Here is a 15,625-nt window from a genome sequence, read left to right as displayed (position 1 = left end):
AGCGCCATAGGATTCCCACGGTAGCCAGCGTCTGTGACGACACCTGAGCTTACCAAAATGGCGCCCATAGAGTCATAGAACGTACTTCAACATATCCAACGTATTCTCCTGCCAGTAATCTATCTTGCTCTGTTCTAGAATCTTTGCCCACAACGTAGTTGGCCTTGGAAATATGGAGCCAGATACACCATTTTTTGCTTTTTGCTTTAAAATGACAATTTCTGGGGTTTTCTTGTTTAATATATTAGTATTATATTATTGGTCAGTCATGTCTCTAGTCCAGAATTATATTGTTTTTATTATTATGCTTATTATTATTATTATTATTATTATTAGTAGTAGTAGTAGCAGTATTAAATCATTAATTATCATTATACTTATTATTATATGTATTATTATTATTATTATTATACTTGTTTATTATTATTATTTGTCAATCACCTTTCTTGTCCAGAAAAAACATTGTTGTACCTTTAGTGTGACTTTTGGTTTGGATAAAACTATAATTAATTACATTAAACACATTTGTACATAAAAGCTCAGGCTAACTAGCATTAATCATGCAAACATGCAATCTGAACTTTTAAACTTATACAGAACATCATAACAGAGATCATAATAGGTCAGATAAGTAATTAAGTGTAAGGATGCCAGGAGAAGATACCAACCATGAACAAACCTTGAAATGTAACTAGGGTATTTGTAAGGAAATAGTCAAGCTATGTAAGCGTTTTTTTTTTTTTTTTTTTTTTTGCAAAAGCCTTAACAAACTCATCCATATCTATGGATTTTGTTATTGACTTTTCATGAGCCAAATTCACCAAATTCTTTTTTCTATCATGTAGCATGGTGCGACGGAAGGGAATCAGAACACGTGACAGAGTGGAGAAGGAACTCTCACATGCAACTGAGGATACACCCATCACCAGTGCAGTTACATACATTGCATGAAGAGTAGGAAACACTTCCTTATACAACTGTACATGTTGGCAAACAGTTGAAAGGTGCACACTGTCGGAAGAGAATTTCTTTCGCAACATGGCCTTTGCTAGTGGAATTTCATGTTGCAGGCTATTGGCTAAGGTATTAGTCCCATCAGTGACAGTAAGACGTTGGAGGGGGGCTAAGAGGTCCAGATCTAGAAACGAATTTGATTGAGTCAAGATTTGTCTTTGAAAATCTTTTTTCCATTTCACTAATAACTCTGTCCAAGATTAAAGTTTAAAAGGGATCTCCTCAAAGACTGGCTAGTGCTCAGTGAATCTGAGTCAGTCTGACCAAGAGTGGAAAGAACAATGCTGTCTGCAAGCTGTTTGGTCATGGTTCTCTTTCTCTTTGCAGAGGGGGATGTAGATATGCCAAAATTATCGAAAAAGAACCATCTTTGCGAATGTCTTTCAGTGCCTCCAGAGAAGCAGTGACGACCTCTCCAGCATGACACAAGTCTACAGATTGTGCTTGCAACATTGCATTCACAGGCTTCAAGACACTAAGTGTTCTTTCCAGGAATTTTCCAACCTCAAAGAAGTGATGCTTCCTCAACTGTACTACCAGGCCAGCTGCCTCTGTGCAAATAGCCATTGTAGCCGCACTGTCTTCTGAAACTTCAGACAAAATATTCAGTATGGCCTCCTGATTCTCAACAAGGCATCGTGTCACATCATAGGGACTTGTCCAGCGAATCTCAAGCAACCTTTTAAGTGAGGGGGTGTTGTAATTCTGGGCTACGTAATAGTGGAGGAAGAAAGAATGGAGTGAACCAGAGAGATCAAAAACGTTTTTTGCAAGTGGCTCTCCCTGAATGGCATGCACCACTGCTAAGTGCAACTGGTGGTTAAAGCAGTGCACATATGGAATGTGCCTACCAAGCTTCCGCTGCAACAGTGCCTGCACCCCACCCCTCATTCCACTCATCACCGAGGCCCCATCATAACACTGACTGACAATATTGTCAGTACTGTAACCCCCACTGGTCAAATGTCTCAGTATTTCTGTTGTTATATATTCAGCATTCAGCTGAGTCAAGTTTAGCAAACCAATTAAATGTTCCTCAGGAACAGAGTTGCTGACAAACCTTATCACCACAGAGAGATTTTCAATGTTACATCTGTCTCTAGTCCCATCACTTTTGATGCAGAAGCCAGGATTATCTGCATTGTCAGATTTCTTTTTTATGCAACACCAGCATGGCAAGAGTGTCAATTATTTCATTTTGTATGTTTTTTGATGTGTACACTGCATTTTGGGGAATAGATTTGGCAAATTCAGCAAGTTTTAGATCTTTGGCCATGGTGTACTCAAACAAACTCAAGAATAAACCAGCAGAAATATCCTCCTCATAGTTTGTGCGAGACTGCATGCTCTCCACGCTCCCACAAAAACTTAGTTCATTTATGCACAGAAACTGAACTACTTCCCCTATGCTCTTCACGTAGTAACGATTTTTGCCAACCTGTGTTTGACCCAATAAAGCCGAAATCGTTTCTCCAGTTTCCTGTCTCTGTCTCATCTCTAGCCACTGCGTTGCTGCGTTTAAATGGCAGTGACTGGATGCATGCTTTTGAAATCCCTTATCTTTTTCCAGTGCAGCTTTCCAATTACGATAACCTGTCCTGGTAAAGACAATGTCTCTGTCAGTCGCGCCAGCAAACTTGCGACAGGGGAAAGCAAAAGCATGCATCCAGTTTTATAGAGTACTCCAACCACGGCCGTGATCTATACCAACTTGAATTGAATGACCGGAATACCTGACCGAACATTCGTTTTGGATAAGCATGCTGTGTTGGCTGAGATGGTGCTTCATTATTCAGATCAAGTGTATCTGTATCTATGGACGTAACCGGCGGAGGCGGACTATGTTGGGGAAAGGGAAGCGTGCTGTGCTGTCTACTGCTGCTAGCTTGAGCTACGGGAGCCAGTCCAGTAGCCTCAGAGTCTGGGATAGAAGTAATAGCAGCAACAGGCTTTGAAATTGGAACCAAAAATCGTTGCATGTTCAAATGTGTCCACTGTTCAATTTAGATATAAATTTCAGCAATTGACTAAAAAATTAAATGCTAGCCTATGCTTAGGCTAATATCCGTATGCTGCTCCGTTATTTATACTATCCAACCAGCAAATCAGCAGCCTCAAAATATGGCCGGGGCGAATTAGAAAACTGTGATTAGAAAATCGTTGGCAGATTTAATAGCTGTCAAATAAAATTGACCAATTAGGTGGGGCAGAAGAAATATTTGGAGGGGCATTGCCCCTCCCAGCCCTATTCTAGATCCGGCCATGAGTCCTTGTGTCATTGTGTATGGATAAGACAGTCAAATTGCTTAGTCATGTTGTCAATATAACAGTGTACTCTGGAGGGATGTTCTGATGTAAACTATATGGCTTTAGATGACAATTATTGTAAATTGTAGGTTACACCTTAGTGTATATGGGAGTTTGAATTGACTGGACAAGATTCACATTTACACTTTTACTGTTTGTGCCGTCACAGTAGATTAATCTTTTGCAGTATATTGTGGAATTGATATTATCAGTATCGTCAGCGAAGTATTGTGACAGTCTCGATTTGTTATTTACTCTGTGATTCCCAGCCCTGCTTCTGAACGCCACATGGAAGTGCTCACCTGGTCTAGGACTGCTGGACATGCAGTCACATTCATACCTGGTCTAGGTCTGTCACATTCATACCTGGTCTAGGACTGCTGGACATACAGTAACATTCATACCTGATCTAGGACTGTCACATTGATACCTGGTCTAGGACTGCTGGACATGCAGTAACATTCATACTTTATGACAGAGCCTTTTTATTTATTTATGTATGTTTATTTTACAGGGACAGTGCACAGTGTATAATTGAAGCAGGTTATAGCACAGAGGCTAATTTACATCTTAACAGTGCAAAGTGTAACTGAGCTAGATTGTAGCACAGAGGCTAATTTACATCTTGTAAGTGGACAGTGAATAACTGAGCTAGATTGTAGCACAGAGGCTAATTTACATCTCATCACAGTGCACAGTGTATAACTGAGCTATCTTAACGCCTCCAATTACCACCCCTTTCGTTCGAAAATTCTAAAGCAACGATGTTTTTTAATACTTCAAAATCACATTTGATAAATTAACCTTACATTTTTCAGTAGCCATAGGTGTGTAGATAGGTGTAGAACCAAAATCTGGTTTGGTTTCTACCAGGGCTTTTACTGCCTGAAATATCCGATTTTGTTTATCACGCTCGGAGGTTAAAGCTGGCCTGGTGGGTCGTCTACTTCCACCCTTTCACACGGCACATGAGCAGTTACTAGGGCTGTAACGATACACCAACCTCACGATTCGATTTGTATCACGATTTTTGACCCACGGTTCGATACAAATCTCGTTTTTTTTTTATTAAATAACATTTTAATAGCCTCCCTTAGAACACCAGAAGATTACAATATAATATATCTTTTATTTTATATCCTTTATATTTTTCTGAATGACTGATATTTATGACAGCACACTTTATGCACATTAGCCTATAGCCTAGGCCTACTATTTTTTATTACAACTCTACCTCTTTAATTCAGCTGTCTGGTTGAAGCCTGGGAATGTTGTAAACAAAGTAGCATAGTTGGCTAGCTTAGCCTATCATAGTCTACTGATTGGACTGTTCAGTTTCCCCATGTGTGTTTAAGTTTCAAGATAATACTTGTTCTCCTTGGGACAGGCCCTTTTGGGAAACGTTGGTATTGAGATGATCAGTCAACTTCAATGCAAGAGTTTTAAACAAATATGTGCAGCAATGATGGCTAATGATGCTAAGTAGATTTAATAGTAATTTAGCTAGTCGTCTTCTATGCGTCCTTGCTTTCACGATTGTGAATGTTTTATTTAAGTCGCGCGTGTTCATTGAGCAGGAGAGGGAGGGAGGGAGCGCGAGAGAGTGCGGGCAAGGAGAGGGGGTTTACTTCTATACTGTTTGGTAAAGTTGCACACAGTCTACAATGAAAGCAAGGAGAGGTCTGAAATTATTATTTATTTATTTGTTTTTGGACAACGTAGGCTACCGATAAGTAAAGCGGGAGATGTGGGTTGCTTTTGCGCCCGCGTAAGCTGCAAAGCAGTCGTGAAACACTAGAAAGGGGTGTGTCTTGATTCTGCCTTTACAATAATGACACAGTATCGTGGATATGAATGTCGCGATTTCGGGTTCGAATCGTATATCGTTACAGCCCTAGCAGTTACATAGCTAATTTAGATACACCAATGGTGTGGGTTCTGGGTTTGTATAGAAATGAATATTAAGTGACACATACACGTAAGAGAGCGGAAATAAGGGGCTGGTGGTAATAGGCAACGTTCGGATAGATTGTAGCACAAAGGCTAATTTACATCTTAACTGAACCAGATTACAGCACAAAGGCTAATTTACATCTTAACTGAACTAGATTTCAGCATAAAGGCTAATTTACATCTTAACTGAACCAGATTACAGTATAAAGGCTCATTTGCATCTTAACTGAGCTAGATTGTAGCACATAGGTTAATTAGCATCTTAGCATAACTAAAATAGATTATAGCACAGAGGCTAATTAGCATCTTAGCATAACTGAGCTAGATTGTAGCACAGAGGCTAATTTGCATCTGTAGTCCCTGGGTCATTCTGGTCAGCCTGGGGGAGGGGCTCTGATGGGAGTGTCTGATTGGTGCCACAGAGGTTGGCCACTTTCTTCTGACACCTATGGTGAACGTTCAAGACACAGTCTGAAAGAGACACACACATACACACACACACAATGAGATACCATACATGACACCTATGGTGAACGTTCAATACACAGTCTGAAATAGACACACACACACACACACACACACAATGAGATATCATAAATGACACCTATGGTGAATGTTCAATACACAGTCTGAAGACACACAACACACACACACACACAAACACACACACAATGAGATACCATACATGACACCTATGGTGAACGTTCAATACACAGTCTGAAAGAGTCACACACACACATACAGTGAGATACCATACATGACACCTATGGTGAACGTTCAATACACAGTCTGAAAGAGACACAAGAGCACACACACACACACACACACACACACACACACACACACACACACACACACACACACACACACACACACACACAATGAGATACCATACATTTATTCAGGACAAAAAGACACATACTGCACTGGGTGCGCGCACTGAGACTGACCATATAATAACTGCATATAGAACACGTTTAAGATGCATAACAATCACAAACGATCCAAACACAAGACATATACAGTACGTCACGCACAGCACTTAAAGAACAACATAGGCAGTGCCATCAAATATTCAACATCAACACTCTTTAATTTACCTGAAAAGAAACACACAATCCTGACACCTTTGTATAATGCTGTAAAGACACTAACCTTATTCCACACTAAACTGTGTTTGTGTATGTGTTTGTGTGTGTGTGTGTGTGTGTGTGTGTGTGTGTGTGTGTCCGTGTGTATCAGATGTCATTATTATAGGCCACTGTTATTGTACTTGCGGCACAATTTCACAATTTCATTTAGTTTTAATTTGCGCATGCAATGTGAACCCCGCTACACACACACACACACACACATGGACTTACCCTCACACTTGCGTCCCTGTTTAAATAGACCCCACAAAAGGGTTCCGCAGTGGTTACAGAAGGTGGGAATCTTGTAGCTGTAAGTCTTAAAACTATGAGGCTTCTCAATCTACACACAAACACACACACACACACACATATACACACATACAATAATAATAATTATAATCATCATCATCATAATCAGTATCATCATCATCATCATCCCTCCCCTCCCTAAAAGTATTGGCTCATATTTACCTCTGTGTCCTTGCTGTTGTCCTCAGTATCAGTGCATCTGCCGATGATCTTATCGATGCATTTCTTATGGACAGCCGCATTGCACTCTGGGAAGTAAACATCATGACCCAATTTGATGACAACTTGATCGGAAAGTTAGCAGCAGAGAGTATGATTCTCATGTGTCTGTCTTGCAAGTATGTATGTGTGTGTGTGTGTGTGTGTGTGTGTGTGTGTGTGTGTGTGTGTGTGCAGGCGACAAAGCACTCACGGCTGCACTTGTGTCCTTGCTTGATGAGTCCCCTGAGAATGAAAGAAACACAGAGGGAGTTCTGATCATTGGGCATCATTCACTCTTCACACACACACACACGCGCGCGCCGCACGCATGCACGCACGCACACACACAGTGAGTCCTAATCATTGGGCATCATTCACTCTTCACGCACACACACACACACACACACCTACACAGCTCCATGCACACACACATACCCAAACACAAAAACACACTCACTCTCACTCGCGCACTCGCACACACACACACACACACACACACACACACACACACACACACACACACACACACACACCTACACAGCTCCATGCACACACACATACCCAAACACAAAAACACACTCACTCTCACTCGCGCACACACACACACACACACACACACACACACACACACACACACACACACACACACACACTCACTCTCGCACACACACACACACACACACACACACACACACAAACACACACACACACACACACACACACACACACTCACTCTCACTCACGCACACACACACACAAACACACACACACACTACTGACCAGATGAAGCCCCTGCAGGCGGAGCAGAAGGTGGGCGTTCGGAAAGAGGTGCGGATGAACTCGTGGTTCTTGATGAAGATGCGGTTAGGTGTGGACAACTCGCCTCCATCATCACAGACTGGTGACCACACTAGAGATGGGGGGGGAGGGGGAGGGGGGGGTGTAATGTTTCATTTTATCATGCAGTATACCCAAGGAGGAGTTGTTATACACTGCTAGAAAAAAGAGTGACGTTTGGAATAGTAGCCTGTTTTTGATACTGAATGACAAGACTTCAAAACAGAACGAGAAGACTTTATGGAACAGGGCGTGCGAGGGCAGTGATAACAGACCAGGCTTGTCAGACTGCAGAGCGAGACGTCAGGACGGCACGGTGGCTACCTGTGCATGCTAAAGTATGTTGATAGGCTAGTACCCTTGCATACCTGTGCATGCTAAAGTATGTTGATAGGCCTAGTACCCTTGCATAGTTCAAGTGGGTAGCCTTTACTAAAATCTTGTTGCTTTTGAAGTGACACGTAGACTACACCACTGGTGGATATGTGTGCATGCGGGCTCGTTGCCAGCAGTAGCCTAGCCTACGACAAAAGTGACCGAGCACAGCACCAGATAGATAGATAGATAGATAGATTGATAGATAGATACATTGATTCCCCAAGGGGAAATTCAAGTGCACTATTACTACCACTGCACTATTGTAAGAATATTTACACAACTCTGTACCAAGAATAACTTCAGGGTGCCGAAGATCCTCACACCGAATTACACTCAGAGTAATAAACAAATGTCAATGTTAGACTTTGGACCTTAAAGAATACGCACATCAAATTGTGTGTAGGCTAAATGATGACACTAAGCCAAACTAGTAAAATTAATCCTGAGATATTTGTTTTATTTATTGATTTATCCTTTACAACGTGAGACCCACTGAGATCTTAAATTTCTTTTTTTTTTTTTTTTCAAGGGCTGCCTACTTCGCTACACTAAAGCTATGAAATGCTAACGAATGAAACCAGAGCGCAAATGGGTCGCAGGCAAATCGAGACAGTAGTGTGAAAGCAGAGAGAGATGGAAGTCAGTTCACACTGGTTAGAAACTTGCCAAATCACTAGCAAAACATTTCTTCAGTATGAATCTAGACTCACCGCTTTTCATGCGAAACAACTTACCTCTCTGTTGCGTAAAAGGTTTCCTGGGTTCTTTCTGCCCTTTGCCCCCGCCGAAGACTCAGTTGGTCGTGATGACGACAGCAGGCGGACAATAAATATATACATTAATAAATAAATAGATAGATAATCCCAAAGAAATTAAGGATTACATTGGAAAGTGTCTAGGGTTGGTCATACCTATCAGAGGGGATAAGTCTCAGTGATTTTTGGCAAGGTAGGCCTATATACCACCCTAAAGTTAAATACATGCGCCATGTGTTTTATCACCCATATGTCAATTATATTCCTGCAGAGATATAGCCTATTACAGGTGAATAAGCTAAAATTCTTCCACACAACTTCCACAGCTGATAATTTTATTTATATTGTCAACCATTTTTTTGTAGGCTATTGTAGTTTTTTTCTGTTCTGTTGTTTTACACAAAATATGTAAATGTCTTGAATTTTCCCTTGGGGATCAATAAATCTATCTATCTATCTATCTATCTATCTATCTATCTATCTAAATTACTACTGCAATAATTTGCATACATTTTAAGTAGGCCGATCAGAAATCTTAAGATTTGTTAACGTTCAAAATTCTTCTTTTTTGTTTTCATATTGGTGCTGGCCTACAGTAAAAGGTTATAGCTTACAATTGAAATTGAATTTTTTGGTTCAGTTGAGAAAATGGCGATCCAAAGACTATTTGGCAGTATTTTGATCTAGGCTATTCAAAATAAACAAATGCAAAGGCTACCAAATAACATTTCACTATGTAGGCCTACAAATTTAAAATATCCTACAAAATCTTACACATAGCACGAGCAAACTGCACCGCTACGCTCTCTGTATTTCCAATGCGAACGCAAAAACTGGTCTGCCACTGCACCGAAAGTAAGCTAATCATTGAACACTGTCGAACAAAGTAAAACCAAAGTCCCTGGTAAAACGCTATCATCACAGCCTAGCAATTTTGCGCTGAGCCCTGTGTCAAGCACAACAAAAATCTTTGAGTCATTGGCGGAACCTAGCGGCGAAAGCAACGCATATCTTTCTTGTGTAATATAACTCTTTTAAGTGACGTCCTAGTGAAAGTTCCAGGGCTCTGGGGTTTTAGCTCAAATGCTAACACGCTCGACTGCCAGTCCGAGGTGCAGCAAGTTGCGAGTTCGAGTCCGAGTATGACCGAGCCGCGTGGTAAACTCGGTGCTGTAGCCTGGATGGCGTCGAGAGGAAGGTTTACACAACGTACATACTGCACGGCTACGTGCCAGCCGACCATGTGCTAGTGAGCGCTAGCACCCTGGGGTTTTGTATCTTTTAAACAAAAGATAAGAATAAACTGTATCGCCTCACCTTCCCATGTAAAATTGCTTTTACATAGAACGTATCGGAACTCCCCCTATTACCGTCGGTCCCGTATTTCCACCGTCTTGCGTGTATGTGTCACTTAATATCAATTTCTATACAAACCAAGATAGCAGACTCCTAAAGAAACGCAACCACCCACACCATAGGTGTATCTAAATTAGCTATGTACCAAAATGACATTTTACCGTGACTCAAAAGAGCTGGAGACAGTGTTGTAAGGCTGCGTGTACACAACCGCTTGGAGCTCCAGTGGAATTTTAATTTCACGACGAGAATTCTCGGTCTAACCGTTCATGTGCCGTTGAAACGGTGTAAATAGGCGACCCATCAGGCCAGCACTATAACTCCGAGCGTGGTAAACAAAATCGGATATTTCAGGCAGTAAATGCTCCCGTTAACAAACAAACCAGATTTTGTGCAAATCTTCACACCTATGGCTACTGAAAAATGTCAGGTTAATTTAGCAAATGTTATTTTGAAGTGTTGAAAAACATCGTTGTTTTAGAATTTCTGAACAAAAGTGGTGATAATTGGGGGTGTTACGATACAAAAAGAAGACTAAACGGGTGAACATATAGCCTATGCCATAAGACTGTAGGCTATATAATAAAAAAATAAATCCTAAACCACGCAACAAGTTACATTTCAACTAGTTTTTGTCTTTCTTGAAAAAACAAACAACAAAAAAAAGCCAGAAAACATCTAGACTAACCTAAAATAGGCTATGTAGGCCGAGTTGGCCTGTGCTTTAATGCCGGTCTTATAAATACTTATTCAACAGCTTTAAATATCATAATGAGATAACAAAAAAATGTAATGTTGTTAACTGTAGAATAAGCGGGATAATGCACTTCAAGCTTCCGCTGCGCGTGGTGGCCGCATTACAATCTCGAACGTGCGTTTATTTTCGGATAATCTGAAATGATAAATGTGACGGGGTGGTAGGCTACATTTCATGATAAAATGGCTCTAGTTATCCAATAACGATCAATAGTGCTATGGATGTAGGCTAAATCACGTCAGTCAACCCGGACAAATGGACGGCTACTTGTGTATGTGTTAAGGCTTTAGAAACTTTTCTCTAGTTTGTTGAGGATGCAAATGGCACTCCACACGTTTGACGGCAGGGTAGGCTATTGAGCAGTTCTCCAGAGTCGGCCAGGCGGGTGCAGGGCTGCAGTGGAGACTAAATGCAAGTCCACCTCTGAAATTTCAGAAATAGTTTATCCCCCTCGCATGGCCAGCTTACCTTGATCACAGAATTCATGGCTTACCCCTCTTATTTTACAACTCCTGGTCAGGTGGGTGTATGTCTCACTAAACTGTTACAAAGGGAGACCTAGTGAATTGACATTTGAAGCATTGATATATCCAGGTCTAAATAAACAAATTGATTTCAGACTTTTGTTTTAAAATAAATCTTTATGAATTTATTCCATTTTTAATCTAAGCATAATGTTGTCTGTTTTCTTTCTCTGTATACATCTATATTGTTGTACACATGTTTCTCAGCATGGAGCTGATGGATTTCTATCCATCAGTGTAATCAGATAATGAGAGCACATTTATCTCTTCATACACACCTCATTCAGTCACACAAATCACTACCTGACAAAAGCCCAGAAACCAGTTAGCATCTTTTTACCTGCAGTACTAATAAGCCCCAATCTTAAAGGGCTTTTAATAATGTGATCCTGGGCTCCATGTAAGAGAGTCTGAAGTCAGCTAAGCGGCCTTCTTTCTACAACACTAGCCTATAGAATAAAAACCACATACGTTATGGACCAGGGGCCGTATTCACGAAAAAAATCTATAAGAATGTTCTTAAATGCTATTCACCAATATTTTCCCTAGCAGCCCTAGCAGTTACATAGCTAATTTAGATACACCAATGGTGTGGGTTCTTGGTTTGTATAGAAATGAATATTAAGTGACACATACACGTAAGAGAGCGGAAATAAGGGGCTGGTGGTAATAGGCAGCGTTCCGATAGATTGTAGCACAAAGGCTAATTTACATCTTAACTGAACCAGATTACAGCACAAAGGCTAATTTACATCTTAACTGAACTAGATTACAGCATAAAGGCTAATTTACATCTTAACTGAACCAGATTACAGCATAAAGGCTCATTTGCATCTTAACTGAGCTAGATTGTAGCACATAGGTTAATTAGCATCTTAGCATAACTAAAATAGATTATAGCACAGAGGCTAATTAGCATCTTAGCATAACTGAGCTAGATTGTAGCACAGAGGCTAATTTGCATCTGTAGTCCCTGGGTCATTCTGGTCAGCCTGGGGGAGGGGCTCTGATGGGAGTGTCTGATTGGTGCCACAGAGGTTGGCCACTTTCTTCTGACACCTATGGTGAACGTTCAATACACAGTCTGAAAGAGACACACACATACACACACACACACAATGAGATACCATACATGACACCTATGGTGAACGTTCAATACACAGTCTGAAATAGACACACACACACACACACACAATGAGATATCATACATGACACCTATGGTGAATGTTCAATACACAGTCTGAAGACACACAACACACACACACACACACAAACACACACACAATGAGATACCATACATGACACCTATGGTGAACGTTCAATACACAGTCTGAAAGAGTCACACACACACATACAGTGAGATACCATACATGACACCTATGGTGAACGTTCAATACACAGTCTGAAAGAGACACAAGAGCACACAACACACACACACACACACACACACACACACACACACACACACACACACACACACACACACACACACACACAATGAGATACCATACATTTATTCAGGACAAAAAGACACATACTGCACTGGGTGCGCCCACTGAGACTGACCATATAATAACTGCATATAGAACACGTTTAAGATGCATAACAATCACAAATGATCCAAACACAAGACATATACAGTACGTCACGCACAGCACTTAAAGAACAACATAGGCAGTGCCATCAAATATTCAACATCAACACTCTTTCATTTACCTGAAAAGAAACACACAATCCTGACACCTTTGTATAGTGCTGTAAAGACACTAACCTTATTCCACACTTAACTGTGTTTGTGTATGTGTTTGTGTGTGTGTGTGTGTGTGTGTGTCCGTGTGTATCAGATGTCATTATTATAGGCCACTGTTATTGTACTTGCGGCACAATTTCACAATTTCATTTAGTTTTAATTTGCGCATGCAATGTGAACCCCGCTACACACACACACACACACATGGACTTACCCTCACACTTGCGTCCCTGTTTAAATAGACCCCACAAAAGCGTTCCGCAGTGGTTACAGAAGGTGGGAATCTTGTAGTTGTAAGTCTTAAAACTATGAGGCTTCTCAATCTACACACAAACACACACACACACACACACATATACACACATACAATAATAATAATTATAATCATCATCATCATAATCAGTATCATCATCATCATCATCCTCCTCCTCCTAAAAGTATTGGCTCATATTTACCTCTGTGTCCTTGCTGTTGTCCTCAGTATCAGTGCATCTGCCGATGATCTTATCGATGCATTTCTTATGGACAGCCGCATTGCACTCTGGGAAGTAAACATCATGACCCAATTTGATGACAACTTGATCGGAAAGTTAGCAGCAGAGAGTATGATTCTCATGTGTCTGTCTTGCAAGTATGTATGTGTGTGTGTGTGTGTGTGTGTGTGTGTGTGTGTGTGTGTGTGTGTGTGTGTGCAGGCGACAAAGCACTCACGGCTGCACTTGTGTCCTTGCTTGATGAGTCCCCTGAGAATGAAAGAAACACAGAGGGAGTTCTGATCATTGGGCATCATTCACTCTTCACACACACACACACGCGCGCGCCGCACGCATGCACGCACGCACACACACAGTGAGTCCTAATCATTGGGCATCATTCACTCTTCACGCACACACACACACACACCTACACAGCTCCATGCACACACACATACCCAAACACAAAACGCACCTCGCTCATCACACACACTCACACACACACACACACACACACACACACACACACACACCTACACAGCTCCATGCACACACACATACCCAAACACAAAACACACTCGCGTCACACTCTCACGCACACACACACACACACACACACACACACACACACACACACACACACACACACACACACACACCTCACTACAAGACACACACACACACACACACACACACACACACACACACACACACACACACACACACACACACACACACACACTCCTCACTTTCTCACCACACACACACACACACACACACTAACACACACACACACTACTGACCAGATGAAGCCTGCAGCAAGGAGACAGAAGGTGGGATGTCTGAAAGAGGTGCGGATGAACTCGTGGTTCTTGATGAAGATTGGGTTAGGTGTGGACAACTCTGCCTCCATCATCACAGACTGGTGACCACACTAGAGAGAGATGGGGGAGGGGGGGGGGGGTGTAATGTTTCATTTTATCATGCAGTATACCCAAGGAGGAGTTGTTATACACTGCTAGAAAAAAGAGTGACGTTTGGAATAGTAGCCTGTTTTTGATACTGAATGACAAGACTTCAAAACAGAACGAGAAGACTTTATGGAACAGGGCGTGCGAGGGCAGTGATAACAGACCAGGCTTGTCAGACTGCAGAGCGAGACGTCAGGACGGCACGGTGGCTACCTGTGCATGCTAAAGTATGTTGATAGGCTAGTACCCTTGCATACCTGTGCATGCTAAAGTATGTTGATAGGCCTAGTACCCTTGCATAGTTCAAGTGGGTAGCCTATACTAAAATCTTGTTGCTTTTGAAGTGACACGTAGACTACACCACTGGTGGATATGTGTGCATGCGGGCTCGTTGCCAGCAGTAGCCTAGCCTACGACAAAAGTGACCGAGCACAGCACCAGATAGATAGATAGATAGATTGATAGATAGATACATTGATTCCCCAAGGGGAAATTCAAGTGCACTATTACTACCACTGCACTATTGTAAGAATATTTACACAACTCTGTACCAAGAATAACTTCAGGGTGCCGAAGATCCTCACACCGAATTACACTCAGAGTAATAAACAAATGTCAATGTTAGACTTTGGACCTTAAAGAATACGCACATCAAATTGTGTGTAGGCTAAATGATGACACTAAGCCAAACTAGTAAAATTAATCCTGAGATATTTGTTTTATTTATTGATTTATCCTTTACAACGTGAGACCCACTGAGATCTTAAATTTCTTTTTTCAAGGGCTGCCTACTTCGCTACACTAAAGCTATGAAATGCTAACGAATGAAACCAGAGCGCAAATGGGTCGCAGGCAAATCGAGACAGTAGTGTGAAAGCAGAGAGAGATGGAAGTCAGTTCACACTGG

At 41.4% G+C, this 15,625-nt stretch overlaps 2 protein-coding genes across 3 annotated transcripts; both read right to left on the bottom strand.

Moving 5' to 3' along the window:
- Positions 1-5,142: 5,142 nt before the first annotated feature.
- Positions 5,143-10,312, bottom strand: LOC125287279 (protein kinase C delta type-like). Of its 2 annotated transcripts, none has more exons than XM_048232866.1 (7): positions 9,662-9,680; positions 8,867-8,923; positions 7,698-7,827; positions 7,129-7,160; positions 6,879-6,964; positions 6,639-6,747; positions 5,143-5,745 (listed from the first exon to the last, which is right to left on the bottom strand). In XM_048232866.1, the coding sequence occupies exons 1-7, from the start codon at positions 9,663-9,665 to the stop codon at positions 5,615-5,617; spliced, it is 549 nt and encodes a 182-aa protein (XP_048088823.1). In that variant the 5' UTR covers positions 9,666-9,680; the 3' UTR covers positions 5,143-5,614. The 2 variants fall into 2 exon arrangements, with proteins under 2 accessions (XP_048088823.1, XP_048088822.1); XM_048232865.1 differs by lacking the exon at positions 5,143-5,745 and adding an exon at positions 5,761-6,063 and having other exon boundaries at positions 9,662-10,312.
- A 420-nt stretch (positions 10,313-10,732) lies between these two features.
- On the bottom strand, positions 10,733-14,076 carry LOC125287280 (protein kinase C delta type-like). The gene is made up of 4 exons (XM_048232867.1): positions 13,986-14,076; positions 13,730-13,815; positions 13,489-13,597; positions 10,733-12,608 (listed from the first exon to the last, which is right to left on the bottom strand). The coding sequence occupies exons 1-4, from the start codon at positions 14,062-14,064 to the stop codon at positions 12,478-12,480; spliced, it is 405 nt and encodes a 134-aa protein (XP_048088824.1). The 5' UTR covers positions 14,065-14,076; the 3' UTR covers positions 10,733-12,477.
- Between the last annotated feature and the right edge of the window lie 1,549 nt (positions 14,077-15,625).

Source organism: Alosa alosa, chromosome 22 (genome assembly GCF_017589495.1).
Source record: "Alosa alosa isolate M-15738 ecotype Scorff River chromosome 22, AALO_Geno_1.1, whole genome shotgun sequence".
Classification (NCBI taxonomy): Eukaryota; Metazoa; Chordata; class Actinopteri; order Clupeiformes; family Clupeidae; genus Alosa; species Alosa alosa.
The sequence above is the reverse complement of the archived record's forward strand: the minus strand, read 5'-3'. Positions and strand labels throughout refer to the sequence as shown.